This window comes from Thermobia domestica, chromosome 12 (assembly GCF_964235325.1).
Source record: "Thermobia domestica chromosome 12, izTheDome1.hap1.1, whole genome shotgun sequence".
Classification (NCBI taxonomy): Eukaryota; Metazoa; Arthropoda; class Insecta; order Zygentoma; family Lepismatidae; genus Thermobia; species Thermobia domestica.
Window position 1 is genome coordinate 24,418,190 of NC_137465.1, and position 14,233 is coordinate 24,432,422.

At 35.9% G+C, this 14,233-nt stretch overlaps 1 protein-coding gene across 1 annotated transcript; it reads right to left on the reverse strand.

Moving 5' to 3' along the window:
• Positions 1 to 463: 463 nt before the first annotated feature.
• On the reverse strand, positions 464 to 9,791 carry LOC145666369 (uncharacterized). Its single transcript, XM_081733541.1, has 4 exons — positions 6,432 to 9,791; positions 4,529 to 4,688; positions 3,065 to 3,172; positions 464 to 1,179 (listed from the first exon to the last, which is right to left on the reverse strand). Exons 1-4 carry the CDS (start codon positions 6,867 to 6,869, stop codon positions 1,139 to 1,141), a joined length of 747 nt encoding a protein of 248 aa, XP_081589667.1. The 5' UTR covers positions 6,870 to 9,791; the 3' UTR covers positions 464 to 1,138.
• Positions 9,792 to 14,233: the final 4,442 nt, after the last annotated feature.

Genomic DNA, 14,233 nt, shown 5'->3' on the forward strand with positions numbered 1-14,233 from the left:
CCGTAAGAAACCAGAGGATATCCTCAGGCAGAACCACGTACGCGAATGGGATAATCCCGGGACGATCCCGTGGGACTCCTGAGACATCCGTGAAATCCTGATGAGAATCCTACGGGACTTCAAATGGAAGCTCATGTGTAACCGTGTAGCATTGCACCAGAAATGACGATGTGAATCTATTGACTGTTTTCAGGCTCTGGTTTCAGATTTGCAAACACAATGTACAGTGCAAATCAAACGGAATATGTGTCATTTCAAGTGTAGCTACTTGAGAGGAGCCTTTGAAAAGCCAGAGCCTAAAAATAACCAATAGCTTCACTCTGTAATTACCGATAGAGCTATCGTGCAGTACCACAGGGTGGCCTGTACATGAACTTCCGCTTCAAAGTCCCAGTGGGTCCCGTCAGGTACATGTTTTAAGGCTATAGGTAAACATTTCAAAAGCAAATGTTTGACTCGTTGACTTGCACTCTCTATTACCAAAGTAACGTTTCCAATGATATTAGCTATGGTTAGGTAAATTTTAATTTCGTGAGAAAATATATCAATCGGTGCCTTTGGACAATCTCCTTGTTGGCGGGATAAACTGCAAAATGTAGCCAGTGGATGCTTGACGCCACATTGTATCATCATCAAATCCTTCAGACGTCTTCCTTGTGACAAAGTGATCTGTACGATTCAACATAGTCATATATGGGACTATGCGAAATGATAAGAGCGAAGATGTAGCTATTTACAATATATAAGTTATCTGCATATAGTATTTTTCCACATTACTTGTAATAATAACTAACTTAGTGTTGTTCAGCTGTAAATTTCTCCTCAAGGGATAGAAAGAAAATAAGAATGGAACATGATTCAACTAGAAAAAAAAAACTGCCTTTTCTGAAACATGAACCTAATTAATCATTAATAACCGAAGGTCACGTTTGGATCGTAGTTATCTAGCATCTGTGTAGCAAAGAAAGATATGCTTAATAAAACAAATGGGTTACACACGTACAATCTTTTATTCAAAAGCTATCATACATGAAGGGATTTTTTCAAAATAACCCTTTCAAAATATACATCTAGGGTTTTATAATGTGAGCATTTTCATGTTCATCCCGGCTTCAGTCACATCGCACTTTATGTGTGTTCATTTGCCAGTCAACATCGCGCTTTGTTCATCCCCTTTCCCTACAAAATAGAAAAGGAGAAAAATTCTGTTAAAAGTCGAAGTGAGTGCAAATATTCATAAAAAAAATTAGCCACAGAAAAATCTAATAATTACGTTAAATACGTATGGATGTATGGAAAGTAGTAGGGAGATGACACTTGTTGGAATTACTCGCTTTATTATTATGATCCAGTCATAAGACAATGAGACCTGTTTTGCTTGAATTGAAAAATCTTTTCGCTAGAAATATGTAAGTACATGTGATGCTTCGAATCAGTCGCGCTTCTGACAAGAAGTGAATATAATACTAAGTATTAATTATAAACCAACAACGAACTTTAAAAAGCAGAGAAAGCACACAAAGTTTGGATTTAGTTCGCATAGCGATGAATATATAAAGTTAGCCTTTAAATCAGTAATCAAGCCAAAAGGCAAAGACAAGCAACATAGCTAAAAATATACCACATTGACTTGATCCCCAGTCTTTCGTTGCAAGCGCTGCTATCGGCTGAAGGAATTCCACTCGCTTTCTCCCGCTTAGCAACAGCTGAACCCTTATTGGCTCAACGCGTGGGTGTGTGAGGGTGTGAGCTTTAGTTCGCATTTTTGCCACGGCTTAAGACATTTTGGCAGCACAATAACTGTCCAGGGCAATCGAGGCACACACACATTCCAGTTCGAGATTTGGATAATGACGTTTGTCTCTTTTATTCATTGTTGAACATTACTATCCCTTGACGTAAGTAAAAAATTGTTTCAATGAAAGAAAAAAAACTCTATCCAGTGAATTCATTTACTTTCTTTTGTATCAGATGTCATGTAAAAAGTGGAAAACGGAACATATGAAGCCAAATTACTAGCATTACTTTGTTACAAACCTTGAGATAGAAGTTAGAAAGGAGCAACTAAGTAATAAACAAAATACAATATTGATACAAGTATTTGCAATGGGATGATCAAAAATTACCCGAACCGTACAAAAAAGAACAAGATTTCCGCTGGACACACACACACACACACAATGAAGATAATGTGAATCAACTGTGGTGTAGAACAGGGTGTCTACTGGTACTTGAAATACTGGAAATATTGGAATGTACTGGAAATTATTGTCTAATACTGGAGAAATGTAAAGATTTCCTTTGAGACCCTTCAAGATGGCAGTCCCATTATCTGGGAGTAGGTGATGATAAAATTAATTGGTCAAACATTGAAAGAACTTGGTAATTTGAGAAAGAAAATCAATAGTGTTTCTTTTTTTTGTTTGTTTAACCCACTAGTTTCTATGCATTCTTTCCATCAGAATATTGAAGAACTAGCTTTATCAACACATTTTACAGCTTCTTGAATATCATAGTAATGACCTTTTTTTTAAATCCAGGGTGGTGTTTTGAAAATTTGTAAGTCAAGAAGTCAACTCCAGTAAACACCCTGAAGAATCCCGAAGGACGATCGCCCCCAAGCAGCCTTTTGGCATGTTTATAGTTTATGTGAAAGTATATCATGTAGGATTTCTTGGGACATGGCAAAACAACATTAAAAACGAAGACTGCCTGACCTGTATGAAGATAAAAATACAGAACTATAATAATTACAATAGCCATCTACACTGGCGTTAAAAGTCATAAAACGTATTTAGTAGACACATCCCACTTCGTAAATGGGTTTCCATGCCTATCGCGGGTGCGTTACACATGCAAAGAGACTGTATTATTAATTTTACAACGACTTTTCTGAACTATTAAGTAGGGTCGCACAATGGTGTCTTTGGTGCGACATCAACAATACATTATAATACAGAATAATTTTCTGTATTATAATTGATTGCTTGAAGCTTCCGTTCACCACGTCGACTAAGCAAGAGCAAGCAATTTACAAACCTAAAAGTGTCAATATGTTACTTACGTTTCTCTCTTTTCATTCTTTCCGTTGCGTGACGAAGCCAGCTTTGAACTGGTCTTTTGATCTCAGCATCTGTAGCAAATTTGCTGGACGCGTTTTGCCTCACTGTCTCTGGAAACATAATATTTCTGAATGAGAAAAACTGGCAAATTTCTGCAATAGATATGTGTTATAACAAGAAGGAATATGAAATATTTGACATGCATTTCAATAGGTGAAATGAGGTTCCAAAAGTTATGGGATACAAAGATAATAGGTATATCGTGCTATGCCTTCTCGAGCATGGCGAGTGCAGCAACTTGGAATGGCATGGACTCGACAAGTCGGTGGAAATCCTTCATAAAGTCTTGGTTGTTGGCTATTATGACGTGATTGTTGCAAGTAAAACGTGTGCACAAATGGTTCGTACGATGATATCGTACATGTTTCTATTAACTTTATGTCTAGCAGTATAGTTGGCCGATTCATCGTTTAGAATGCTCAGCAAACCAATCGCGAATAATTTTGGCTTGCTGATATTGTCTAGGTCAATCGGACTCGAGGATCCAAGAATGCCATAAAAACACGCACCACATAATTACAGGCCACAAGCTTGTAACTGCCTTGTTGATAACTTGAGTCTACGGCGTCTAGAGTCTCCGCCACATACGCACTCTACCATCAGTTCGTATCAACTGGGATCATGATCAGTATGGCTATCCGGCATATTGGCAGTTATCAAGAGCAACACACATTGATAGTTTTCGTCGTAGAAGCAACATCACGGTCAATGACCTTTTACAGAAGTTCAAGTAACACAAGTCGAGTGCTATGTGCATTTATATTTGTTTTCCGCAACACATGAAGTGGTTCTATACCGCTAACCCATAACTTGTAGGACTTTAGTGTATTTCAAAAACAATATCCTAATTTTATTTAAAATCACGAAGCATTTCACACACGTGGTAGCTTGTAATTCTACCTTATAACTAAGTTTAGAGGTTTTTCAAAACATGAGAAATATTTGTGTACTATACCATGATTTAAAAAAAAATCTCCTGGATAACGCAATCTGCTCAACATTATAAAAAAAATCTACCATCCATTCTTCTTTCTCAAAAATAAATTTTAAAATAGAATGAAACAACAGTTCACGATCATTAAATTTTAAGAAAAGTCAATTATGATATTAAACAAGTAGTGAGTATCAAGAAACTAAGAGAATAATTTTATGTAAGCTGGTATAAAATACTAAATTCACAATCCTCAATTTAAATTCTCGAAACATATCGACATTTATTTTCTCATACAAATTCTTTGGAAAAACTGAGCTCTGTGAACAAATTACTTCGGAGAATTGTCTTACAATACTAACCTCTGGATAATTTTTGTGGTGGATGGTCGAATCGAGTGGAAACACATACAAATTCTAGTTAATCGTATTAAATAATAATAAAAGAAAATATATAATAAATCATAACATATTACCTGTAAGAACATCACAAAGTGCAAGGGCTGAGAATGATGTCTTCGTCTTTCCGCCTGTCCAACTTATTTCCGCTGCTAACATGTTGGTTAGAATTCGCTTCATTATATTCGTAACAATACTGTCAATATTAGTACCCCCTATCTTACGGAGCTCTGCAATCTGAAATATAACATTTAACATTAAATTACGCACCAAATTTATCACAGTACAAATATAAAATTCTATTGATTGCAAACTTGGTAATTTCAGGAATTATCAGGTCTTAGCACTTTAAACGTTATGAACTTCATAAAATTTTTTTAGAGGTATTCTTTGTAATTATTTTTGAAAAAAGTATTTAAATTACAATAGCGATACTAACACATTAAAGTATACTTCATTCTTATCGAAGTTGGTTGTTTTCAATGTTTCAGTTATAAATATTTCTCGGACATTAAGAAACACCAAAAAATACTCAATATATTGTACACATAGCGAGAACATATACCATTATATTCACGATACATACTAAGCTTTATCGCACAACAAAAAATTTTCGAAGACTGCGCTTCGGCTAAATGTTTGTCTCCGACGTTGTGGACAAGAAAAAAAAAGAAATTAAATCAAGATAAAAAAGAAAGAAATAAAGCAAATTTTTTAGGCACTCAAGGTGTATCTGACACATTCAAGCCGGTTGTCTGGTTGTGTAGATTTATTAGTTTCATTTGGTGTCTCTTGTGGTTTGTTTTTTGAAAAATGTTGATTGATTTGTCTGTTGTAGGTATGGTAAATGCCTCTTTTATTGATGATTTTTTTCCGTATGTAGGTTTCTTTTAGAACATATTGGCTGAGCACATATGTAACCATGATCAACGTTTTTAAAAAATGTTCTAGAAGGGTCTTAGCTCTTCGTAGTCTCCTGTGGCAACGGGCCTGCTACATCTTAAACATACACATATCGTTAATAAAACTGAATTAGAAACATATTTGAGGCTGGCTACTCTTTTGGGATTTCAAAACTCCCTTACTCCAAGTTTTCTCACAAAATTTTACACTAAGTTACTCAAATGGGTACTTTCGAATTTTGAAAATAAATAATACACTTCAGCTATACTATAGTGGATAAGAAGAGCTAAGTAAGGAATTGTAGAAGCATAAGAATATTTTAAAGATTACAGAAGTCATAAATATGTATCTCTATTTGGCAACTTTCAGTCTGAAGCTTAGCACAATTTACATTACCATTAGTGCACCACAAAAATACAGTAGTCTACCTCTGTATGCACGTTTAAATTACAAGAAACCTAAACTAAAAGGAAAACGTAAATTTCAAGATGATGATCAACAACAAGAACTGAAAAACTGATTGTTACTACTCTAATTTAAATTTAAAATTTCACAGCATGGGACCTAAAACTGCAAGCAAGTTACGCCACAAACGTTCGTTATACATTTAAAAGTGACCACCAGCATAACAAAAATGAGTAGTAAAAAACTGCACAATTGTAAGTTAAAATTCTTCGATTTGACAAATGTACATGACTCGCACATGTCCTGTTACCTATAATTTATATGCATAACATAGGAGAACCGAACTACCGCTCTTCTTTTAATCACGTAATAGTTTACTTCTTTTAGTGCTCAGCCAACAGAAATGGGGATACTATCTGTCTCACCCATAAGAACAGTATGGGTTCCTTTACAATAAGACATACAGAAACAAACTGGTTTGGCAGTGATTCTTATGTTCTCAGTTAAGCTCAAATTTCCCGTTTTTTAAAAAAGAAATCCCTGACTTTTCCAGAATCTTCAAACTCACTGGCTTTTCGCGGTAGGTGGCAACCCTATATTTGTCGTTTTTAAGAAAACATACATTTTCTTCTCGTAACTAAATATATTCAACAAATACGGAGCTAAACATACCAAACGTCTCCTAAATGCTGGATCATTTGCAATCCTCCTCTCACACTCATAGAGGTCGTCCAGTGTTTGAAGAGGGAAATTCTCCAGCGGTGATCTTCCGTTATATTCCTCTACTGGTTGGTTATCATTCGTCTTGAACGTTCCAATAGTGTCTAACTTTTCTTCTGAAGACAATCCACTTCCCGATATGCTTTCATCATATGTTAGCCTCTGTGAAGAATATAGGGGTTCCTCCACAACTAAAGTATTACCTCGAACATTTGCTGACACGTAACCAGTGATCGGGGACGTTCCATTGTTTGATTCAATATTAACTTCCTTATCTGATGATACAGTCTTCTCACAGATAGTTAACATTAATTCATCTGTCACTTCTTTTATCCGTCTTCGTAAATGCCTCGAAGATATGCAATCTGCGGATTTTCTCTTTCTTTCCATTTCCTAGATTTAGTGAAAAAAATCAATGCTTGAAATTTCCGCAGGGCTCGCAAAAGCCATGTTTGAAAACAGAAACAGCTTTGAGTTTAAAACCAGACTTTTTTTGTTAGTGTTTAAACCAGGTTTGTTGGTTTAAATTGATTTGCTTTAATTATTTAGATTACATGTGAATAGAACTAATTTCGTTTGACCTTAGCAAGCTCCCTCATGGCTGTATGGTTAGCGTACGCGCCTTTGATGCGGGAGACTCGAATTCGCGATGGGTGCTCATGTGACTCAGATTCCACGTTAAGCTGTAGTTGCACGTCTCATATAGCCATGCTACTGAGAGACCCTACACTCCAAGCCCAGATTGTCCATAACATCTTTATGTAACAGCGGAGACCTTATGAAGGATGGAACCTAAAGCTTAAAGTGGGATCAAATCACTTACCCAGTTTGCACCCAAGAAAAACTGTCTTCCGCCTGGCCCCGAACCCAAGACCTAGCTCGACCCTCTGTACACCAGGGGCGGATCCAGGGAGGGGCGATCGCCCCCCCCAAAAGAGGAAACTTTCTTAATTTATATATATAAATAAAACCCATCCCAAAGTTTGGAGCCCTTAAAAGTAGCAGTATGACATCCCACCGCCCCCCCCAGAAGTCGGTCCTGGATCCGCCCCTGCTGTAGACTCATGTACAGAGGAGACCTGATAGAAATGTGTTATATTAATCTTGCGTACTTGTGAATATTTTAAATTATTTTAGAAAGACAACTGCACAAGTGAAATCACTCTACAGATTATTGAGGTGAGCGAGCTTTTTTTTTTTTTAAAAAAAAACTTGTCCCAGGTATTTGGTGACCGAATTTGGCAGGATCATAGTCGACTAAGTTTCAGAACTAGAAGTTGCGAAACCTCATTGGCTACATCCACATCTTATCAATTGGACTTTTCAGTTTTAATTTTAAAGTTCCAGCCTTTTTTAAGAAATAAACGTCGGTTTTAGCGAACTGGCTATTATACAGTGACAATAAAATAAATTTTAACACCATATGTGTTGATTTCCTCGGGGTTTTCCCCATTTCCTTACATTTCTTTCATTTCACTTATTATTATCATCGGTCTCCTTTAGCCTAGGGCATAACCCTAGGAAAATTAATATGCAAAATATCTGCTTATGAAAAATCACACCGGCACGATCAAAGCGGGAGCTTTTCGATGTAAAATATATATATACCGCCCAGCTCTGTACTGAAACTGGACAATCCCGATTCACAGAATACTATCCGTATTAGAATAAAGTGAAGTGGGCGAAGCCCAAATTCTGTTGTTCCCTAGTAAAAACTCAGATTGTAATTATGCTAATGTACTGATTGCACCAAACCGAACAAGGTGCCTTTTACGAAAACTTGTATTTTAAGCGCGACTTAACTTTATTACGTCATTTTTATTGATGTCTACTTTCGGAACAGCCTTTTATGTTGTGAAAGGGCTCATCAACCTTCTGTTGCATAAGGATGTTAAGGCTACACAAACTTAGTTATAGGTAACCTAAATAAATAAAGAAATCAATTTGAACAAAAAGTAACAATGTGAAAACAATATGGTTTAATCAAATTCTTTTCTTTCGACAAAACATGGTTTCTGCCAACCCTGGCAATAACAAGGATTTATGAGCAGTAAGCACAATACGTTGTAGCTCTCCATTACTTTTACATCCAACACCGCCTTCCATCACTCACTGGCGGGTGTAGGACAAATGCTCACTAGACCTATTGTCTAAGCTGACTAAATATATAAATAAAAGAAACACATGACTGGGATAGTCATCCATATTTATCGATTATATTTGCGAATTACCACTTTTACGTAAATCACACCGTGCAGATAAAGAATAAGGTAACCTGTTCCATCCAATATTACCCTTCACAGATATTGTTTTTCTCTTTTCCTCCTGTTTTCAGAATACAACCCTCGCTCAACTTTTACAATTTGAGTTACTGCAATACTTTTATCTTTTCTTATATTACAAATCGTTGTCATAAAAAAATCTAAACTAGTATATTTTAATATATTAGCATTAAATTAGGTTTGCGTATTTTGCGAATAAAATACAATAAAGTGCGTGAAGAATGCAGTTGCCTAACTGGGATGGCATTTAGTATTTCCCCCAACTCGATCCATGACTCCGGAACTGGTACTGCAGCTCAGTGAACCATTGTGCTAATGAAAGAAAGAAAAAAAAACTGCGGGGTTTCTCACCCCTTTCGCTCGCTCAGCTATATTTCGTAACGCAACTAAGTCACTTTTTTTCAGGGTTGGCAAAAGCCATGGTTTTTATTGAAAAAACAAAAAAAACGGTTGTTTTGGTTTAAATAATTTGCTCTATATATTCATATCATATATGGACAGAAATAAGTTTGTTTCGCCTTGATGTTATTATGCAACAGCCGGGTTATGCTGGAAGGGGTCACATAAGCTTAAAGCGGAATAAAAACTGCTTCTCGAGTTACATCCGATAGAAATTGTCCTCCATTTGAACTCGGAACCAGGACTAATTGGCCACAAATGCGATACGTCTGCCGACTCACTCACTAAGGAATCCTGATAAAAATACGTTGTACTGATCTTTACATGCTTCTTAATATAGCTCTCAAGAGTCATTTCAGAAGGACAAAAAGATAAACAGTTACACAAGTGAAACCTTTATACTGAATTACATATGGACAATTTCAAAGTACTACGGAGTACAGAAGAACTAATTTAATTCAAGTTAGTTAACAACGACTTATATTGGTCCAAATTAAAGAAATACAACGACTTAATTTGCATATCACAAAGATACGAATTATTTGGGTCCACTTTGGCTCAGACTCATTTATACATAAATAGATATCGAAGATACTTCTCATTTCACTAAATGCCTCTCGTGGGGTCTGTATGACCCTTCCCCCCCACACACACAAAGTACGGAATTTCGTTGTATTTTATTAATAGTAAACATTGAAACAAAACAAAATTTAGAATGTTTCTTTGATTGCAATTACATAACAATAACAACTACAAAAAAAAAAAAAAAAAAACATTTATAAACTTACATAAAAAGAGTTGCTTTTGTAGTATAATCTTTTTGAGTAATGAATGGGGAATTTAGGTCTGAATATAATACAAATAATATACGGGAGTGAAACGTGATAACCCACAAATGTGTGTTCATCAAGATTTTACAAACACTTACACTTTTACGAACGTTTTCGTTTCTTGGTTTAAACCAGTTGTTTTTTTTTTTTTTTTTAACAAACAGCTGGCTTAAACCTTGGTTTAAACCAGCCAACCCTGCTTTTTTTAAAAATCAAAATCGCTACCGTAAAAGACTGGAGGAGAAACAAAAAGCAACCCCCTAATTGAATTTCATTAAGACTTTAGTTCCTCGCATAAAATCTTTCGTCACTGGTGCCTGATAACCCGAATCACGCTTCACAGTCTCGATATTTGGAAATTCTAACCTTTCAACCTCCGTTGCGTTTTGAAGGGGTTCGGCTATTATTTGTAGTTGTAATTCGCAAATATGTTCGGGGGCCTTCTAGCCCCGTTCGCTCGCTCAGGTAGACCTGCATTTCGTAAAGTAAATAAACCACTTTTAATTTAAACATTAATATAGTGGAGAGATGTAACTCAAGCTACGTAAAAATAATAATAATAAAAGCCTCCACAGTACCCTTTAAACGGTTTCATTGCATCGTCTTTGCAAATTTCAACATTATGATGAAATTTGCATGAGATACGTCCGGTTAAAATTTGTAAAAAGGCAGATTCTGGTGCGCTGCTTTTGAGTGCAACACTGTTGTGTTTGCTTAAGTCACTTCACAACAGAAAAGAAACACAAAACATATGATGAAAGCAGTTTTAATGGAAATAATCCATGTTCATCAATTTCGCTAACTAACACCTTGGCGGGTTAACTTTAGCAGACGGCTCTACCAAAAGTAAAATTTATAGGTCGAAAAATATTAGTAGTAAAATAGTGAAACGGTAATATAATTGTTTAAGCTCATAAACCATATGGGGCCGCAGTGGCTCAGAGGTAGAGCGTTCATCTCTGGTGCTTGGGGTCCCAGGTTCGACCCAGCTCGCGCCAAATGAACTCTGTGGTGGACAAACACCGTGTGCGTGGGTTTTCTCGGGTTCTCCCGTTTCCTCCCACTTTCTTCATTCCACTATTTCATTCATTTCTCATCATCACCGTTTCCCATAGTCTCGGTGCACAATCGTGAGACGTTAAACTAAATATTTCATTTCATTCAATTTCATAAACCATATGTGGGAGTAAGTAACATAGGAAAGTATATGTTATGGTGGAACTATTTGCTAAGGCAAAAGGCGGCTGAATACAAGTTAGGAAGAGATGGTAAGAGTTGTATCTGAAGATTTGGGAAATGGTTAGAAACAATGGTTGCAGTGCAAATCGTGTGTCACTTCAAAGGTAGAAATCAACTAGCCCTGCGGGGCTTCTAAGCCCCTTCAGTCGATCAGCTATAAGTTTTGAGGAGCGTTTTGTAATACTAGTGCCCCAAATCTAGTAAAAAATAACTAGACAATATTTGCTCATCTTCGCTTTACCACACATATCTTAACAAAATCCCAGAGGCTGGTGCTGGATACTGAATGGCTGCTTATCAGTTTGGTACATCAGGTACAATGCAGGTTTTATGGTAAATCAGAGTGCGTGCTTATTCTTAAAGTATACGCCATAATTTTAGCATGAAATAACAGTGTCAAATAAGAGTAAGAAGTTTTTAGATAATTATTTGAAACCTAAAAAGTGAAAAATATTTTAAAAGATTCCGACCTATTGTAAATCTGTCCATATTAATCCGTTGTTCATAGCATTCCTGCTCTGCTGAACTTTAAACATTGAGTACTACGGCTGTACGATCACCATTTCATCATTTTTTTTACAACTAGAATAACAAACCCTTTTTTTAAAAAATCACTAAAATTTTCATTTCACACACTTACCGAAATCAATTATGCTGCAGACTAAAATCTGTTGGAACACAAAATATTTCACTAACATCTACCACTGCGTCACCGCTGAACCTCACCCCTCCAATACTACAAACCACAATGCAATTGTGACAAACAAATAATGGTTCCGAACGCGCACCACAGCACTAAGGACCAGGCGAAATTTTATGGTTTATATTTTCTTTTCTGCAGATTTTTAAACATATTCTTTTATTATGAGAGAAATACGTATAATTTTGTGAATTTCTATTTCCCGTTGCTAGTGGTCATCTTGCGGGACAACCGTGGGATTCCCATGCATATAGACCCATGCCTGTCCCAAGCGGGACTTTTCTGGGATTACCTATTTATATCCTGGATTTTTTAGGATCGTTGTGGGTCGTACGGGATCATAATGGGACGTCCCGTGGACTACTTGTGCTATTAGGGACGTGGTAATAAGATGATTCAACATCGTGTTTTAAACTATCCGTGTGAAAGTATACCTACTACTTTGGACGTGAAACTTTAAAAACAAAGTATTGTGAAAGAACCGCAGTGCTTTTCCTGCCATCAAGTCGGACATTTTAAGAAAAGTCGTCCTCTGTCTCCTATAGGAACTAGAGATGTTATTAGTAAACATTTTTCAAAAGGCATCGATTCTTAAGCACTATAACCCCAAAATAAATCCACTTTTTTACGGGCTGTTTAAGGTTTTAGGTAAGGCTAATTTGAACACACTGTGGTTGCAGGATATTTGAAACCCCTAAATAATAATTAACAGAAATATAAATCACGTTAAGCCATACCATTATTCTTATCTAAATATGCATGCATATATATTTGTAAATTATTGTATTATTAGATATTGTTTGGTTTTCTACTTTGTATTCTGCGGATCCTAACCGAAAGTCTAAAAGTGAATAAGGAGTGAGAAAAAGGTGGAGAGTCAGTTGTGATGAAGTGAATTTGTTATATATGCTGAGTCGGAGGTTAACGTAATCGCCGTGAGAAACATTAGTAACCTATTCTGTGTTCAGTACTCACCAGAAGCTACAATCCTCATCTAAGGATCAGGATTGGCGAGTGGCTGAACTAAAATCATTGCTATGCCAATGTACGAGCGGACAATTCATTGCGTAGCTATGAATTTCAACGAATGGTGCTCTTTCTATCTTCTAGTCTGGATCAAAGTAAAATGTAAAATAATGGTAAACCATACAAACATAATAATGTGTGCCTAGTTTTCTTGATATTAATTCTGATTGTAAGTATTCATATTTGGCTATTGGGAAGGAAGAAAATAAGTAAATCACGGTAACATTTCTCGGCCGTGAATGCCAAGCACTGGAGTCAGTCTGTGACAAATTTGTTTCTAATGTTAGGTAAAATTAATAATAATTTTCTTCATAAATTATATACTACGCTAAAACCATTGAGCGAGAAAATTATTGTTTGTGTGAACTGGAACGGTATAGAGTTTTGAGAAACTCCTGCAAATTTAACATGTGGTTGCTTTTGTGAAACACATATTTTAACAGCTGTTTGTGACAAGTATAGCTTCTCATTCAAAAGGATAAAAGCCATTGTATAAAGAGTTTCACTGTACACTTGAAGTTGTTAATATTTTATATTGTTTTTATGTTATTAGTTTTCCAGGAAATTATACAAAAGAAAAACTTCATAGCTATAATTTGAAAGTGCAATCCACTATTCAATTGTAATTGCCTCTTCGGGGTACTTATGTGCGTAAATAATAATAATATATTGAATACGTTACTAGTGGCCGTCTATGTAAAAATGTCTTTCGTGTGTGGTAGTATGGTGAAACTATTACACTTTATGTGTTGATAGTTATGAAATGTTGAATATTGGATTTGTTGACCAGAATAATAGTAATACTTTAAAGTCAATAGGATACCTCTGAGGAACTTTGCGTGCGCATCGGGGACATTTTTACAACACTATATTCAAAATCAATGCCTTGCTATATATTTGTAGACCTTATAATCAAATATAAAATCCAATATCCAAAAAATCCAATAAATTTCATTAAATCAAAACTTTTTAGACGCTAGACCATGTCAAGTGTGAATTACGTGACCTCATTTTGACTGCTGGATGTTATTACCTACTTGAAACTGAGTTAATTTCTTTTGGTCACGTGATCTGATTGATGCTCGTTTAGTCGCCCTGTTGGATTCAAGATGGCGGATCATGACACTTAAACTCCCTTATTTCGACCATTTATGGACCGTTGTTGATCATCTCTTTCCCTTAGAAAAGAGAAAATTATGCTCAACAATTTTGTATTCTTGCACTTTTCGCAAAATTTACGCCGGTTTCCCGAAAAATTGGAAAAATTAGAATTGAAGA